Below are 3,567 nucleotides of genomic sequence, written 5' to 3' on the forward strand. Positions count from 1 at the left end.
ACGTGGAGTAGTTCCAACTTCACCTTCACCTTATAGTTCACGAGGTAATATTGAGAAACAATGACAAGTTTTTTTTTTTTTTTTTGGTCTCATCTAAATATGACTATATTTCTGTTACTGGCACTGAGTTTGTCTATTTTCAGTGTATCGTGGCTATTGAAATAAGAAGGGAGGAGAAATGGCAGAAAGTGCTGTTAGCCTAGTTATAGAGAATTTGGTCCCATTGTTAGTCCAAAAAGTAAAATTGTTGAAGGGTATCCATGACGAAGTTGAAAGCATTAGAGGTGAATTAGAGTTCATTCGATCATTCCTCAAGGATGCAGATGCAAGGGCCGAGAAAGAAGATATGAACAATGTCGCAAAAACATGGGTCAAACTGGTGAGGGAACAAGCTTATCACATAGAAGATGTCATTGATAAATACATACTTCATTTTGCAAAAGAATCTCATGAGCGAAGGCGATACTTCCATTTCCCCCAGAAGGTTTTTCACTTTACTATAAACCTAAAACCACGGCGTGTGATAGCTTCTAATATTCAAGGAATCAACAAGAAACTCGAGGACATAAGGAAGAGTGGTGAAAGATATGGCTTCAGTGCAATAGAGCAAGGAAGATCTAGCAACGCTAGAAGTGTTACATGGCATGACCCTAGAGTGGCATCCCTTTTCATTAAGGAAGCAGAGGTTGTGGGAATTGAGTCTCCTAGAGCTAAATTGATAAAGTGGTTGGTAGAAGGACCATCTAAATGCAAGGTGTTTTCGGTCATTGGCATTGGTGGCCTTGGCAAGACCACTCTTGTCAAGAAAGTGTTTGACAATGAAAAGGTAGCAACACATTTTGATTGCCATGCTTGGATTACTGTATCTCAATCATACAAAATGGAGAACCTATTAAGGGACACGATAAAGCAGCTCTATAAGGCAAGGAAGGAATTTGCACCTGGGGAAATTGACACAATGAAAGAGACATCACTAATTGAGGAATTAAGTAAATATTTACGTGAACATAGGTATTTAGTAGTTCTTGATGATTTATGGGATGTAGAATTTTGGGGACATATAAAATTTGCTTTCCCAAAGAATGAAAGAGGTAATAGAATTGTAATCACAAGTCGAAATGAGGATATTGCTCCTTCTAGAAATGAATCTCCAAATTATTATGTGTACAAGCTGCCACCTCTACCTTTTAAAATAGCCTTGAAACTATTTTACATAAAGGTGTTCCAATGTGAAGGGGGAAAGTGTCCTTCTGATTTTGTTGAGTTGTCTCATGGCATAGTTGAGAGATGTGGAGGTTTACCCCTAGCAATTGTTGCAATTGGCGGTTTTTTGTCAATCAAAGACAAGGTTGTCTCTGAGTGGCAGAAATTGCATGATAGTCTTAGTTTAGAGTTAGAAAGTAATTCACGTCTAAGAAGTTTCCCCAAAATTCTCTCTCTTAGTTATCATGATCTACCTTGCAACCTCAAAGCATGTTTTCTATATTTTGGCATGTTTCCAGAGGATCACTCCATTAATTGTTCAAGACTAATTCGACTTTGGATAGCTGAGGGATTTGTAAAAGAAAGGCAAGGAACAACATTGGAAGAAGTTGCACAAGACTACTTGAACCAGCTTATTAATAGAAGCTTGGTTCAATTGACACGAAAGGATTTTGTTGGTAAAACTAGAAGTTGTCGAGTTCATGATATGATTCGTGAGGTCATTATTTCAAGGTCAGAGGAATTGAATTTTCGTTTGGTCTCAATGCAAAACTTCTCAAATTGTAAGAGAATCGCTTGACGCCTCTCAATTCAGAACAATGTAAATACTCCTTTAGAGAGTATTACTAGTTCCCAAACTCGTTCTATTCTTATTTTTGGGGTAGATGAAATGCCTAATTCTTTTCTTAGTAGATTTTTTGCAAACTTCAAACTCATGAAAGTAATGGATTGTGAAGGTGCTCCTATAGATTACATTCCTAAAGAAGTGGGTAATCTATTCCTTCTAAGATATTTAAGCCTAAGTGATACAAAAGTACATACACTTCCAAAGTCAATAGGTAAACTCCACAACCTAGAGACTTTGGATTTGAAGCGTTCCCTTGTGTCTAAGCTACCAGTGGAGATCAATGGGTTGCAGAAGCTACGATATCTTGCGGCATACTTTGAAAGCCACGATATTGAAGACAATATTGATTTTCGACGAGCAGTAAAGATACAAAGCGGCATTACGTGTTTACAATCCTTACAAAAGCTTTTTAAAATTGAAGCCAACAACGATGCCCTTATTGAAGAATTGGGAAGTTTGGGCCAATTGAGAAAATTGCAAATCTGTAAACTAAACAGAGAAAATGGGACGGCTTTATGCACTGCATTGGAGAAAATGAGCCACCTTCAGTCTTTGAAAATTAGTGCAACAGTTGAAGAAGTTCTTGAGTTACAATCAATGTCCTCACCTCCGCCACGCCTACAAACTCTCATCCTATCTGGGCGAATAGAAAAGTTGCCAGAATGGATTCCTAAACTCAAGAGTATAGTTAGAATTGGTTTAGACTGGTCAAGATTAATGGATGATCCATTAAAGGTCCTTCAAGCTCTATCTAATTTGATGGATCTTTTGCTTTATGATGGATACGGCGGTGAGCAATTACATATTGAGGGAGCAGGCTTCCAAAAACTCAAGTTTCTAGGGCTTCGAAATTTAGGAGGATTGAATATGTTGATAATAGACAAAGATGCCTTGCCTCTTCTTGAAATTCTTGAAATTGGACCTTCCCCACGGCTTAAGAAGGTGCCCACTGGCATCCAACATTTGAAAAGCCTAAAAAATCTGCAATTTTATGAAATGCCAACTGAATTCGTGCTTAGTATGCAGCCAGCTAAAGGCCCTGAGTTTTGGAAAGTCAAGCATATTCCCTCTGTTCATTTTTTTAATAGGATTCAAGGGGAACGCTACAAAATCCACAAACTTGGTGATCCAGTGTTGTTGGAGCTTTTGCAAAGGTAATTCAAGAGATGGAGAACCAAAGTGTGCTCACCATTTTTGGGAAATTTTAGGTATATTCTTTAAGCCATTGCACTATTTATTATATTTACGGTATTACCAAAGGTTCAGACTTACTCTTTTTTTCTTTTATCCTTTTGTTGCAACATAATGAATAATTCAAGTGATGAGAGTGAGGAGGGAGACAATTGTGGTGCGCATGACTTGTTCTTTATGCCTTCCTCATACATATTTTGAATGCCTTCATATGTATGGGACTCTCTAATCTGTATTTCTGGTTCTTCATCATAATGCTTTTGGTTTTTCACTTTGTTTTTGTAAAAAATCTCATCCTAGTTGTTGAATCATATATTGTTTACATGTACTTGCATGACCTTAAGAAAAATATAAGACATTACAAATCAAATTGACAATTTGGCATTCCTATATATATGGCATGTCATTAATTGCAATTTTCTATAATTAAGTTGTAGAAGAAACTGACTAAAAGGTTTTGGTTAATTTGGGTGATTGATTGGGTACTTAAAATGAAAATATGATTTTATGTGGATGTGATTAGCATGTTTTCAATGAGAGGGTAT

The 3,567-nt window shown here is 36.9% G+C and overlaps 2 protein-coding genes across 2 annotated transcripts; both read left to right on the plus strand.

The window, feature by feature from the left end:
• The first annotated feature begins 178 nt into the window (after positions 1 to 178).
• LOC112006806 (disease resistance protein RPM1-like) lies at positions 179 to 1,783 on the plus strand. Its single transcript, XM_024039118.1, has one exon. It carries the CDS (start codon positions 179 to 181, stop codon positions 1,781 to 1,783), a length of 1,605 nt encoding a protein of 534 aa, XP_023894886.1.
• A 144-nt stretch (positions 1,784 to 1,927) lies between these two features.
• Positions 1,928 to 2,989, plus strand: LOC112006805 (disease resistance protein RPM1-like). Its single transcript, XM_024039117.1, has one exon. It carries the CDS (start codon positions 1,928 to 1,930, stop codon positions 2,987 to 2,989), a length of 1,062 nt encoding a protein of 353 aa, XP_023894885.1.
• Positions 2,990 to 3,567: the final 578 nt, after the last annotated feature.

The sequence above is a fragment of the Quercus suber genome, unplaced genomic scaffold, assembly GCF_002906115.3.
Source record: "Quercus suber isolate HL8 unplaced genomic scaffold, Cork oak 2.0 scaffold_864, whole genome shotgun sequence".
Classification (NCBI taxonomy): domain Eukaryota; kingdom Viridiplantae; phylum Streptophyta; class Magnoliopsida; order Fagales; family Fagaceae; genus Quercus; species Quercus suber.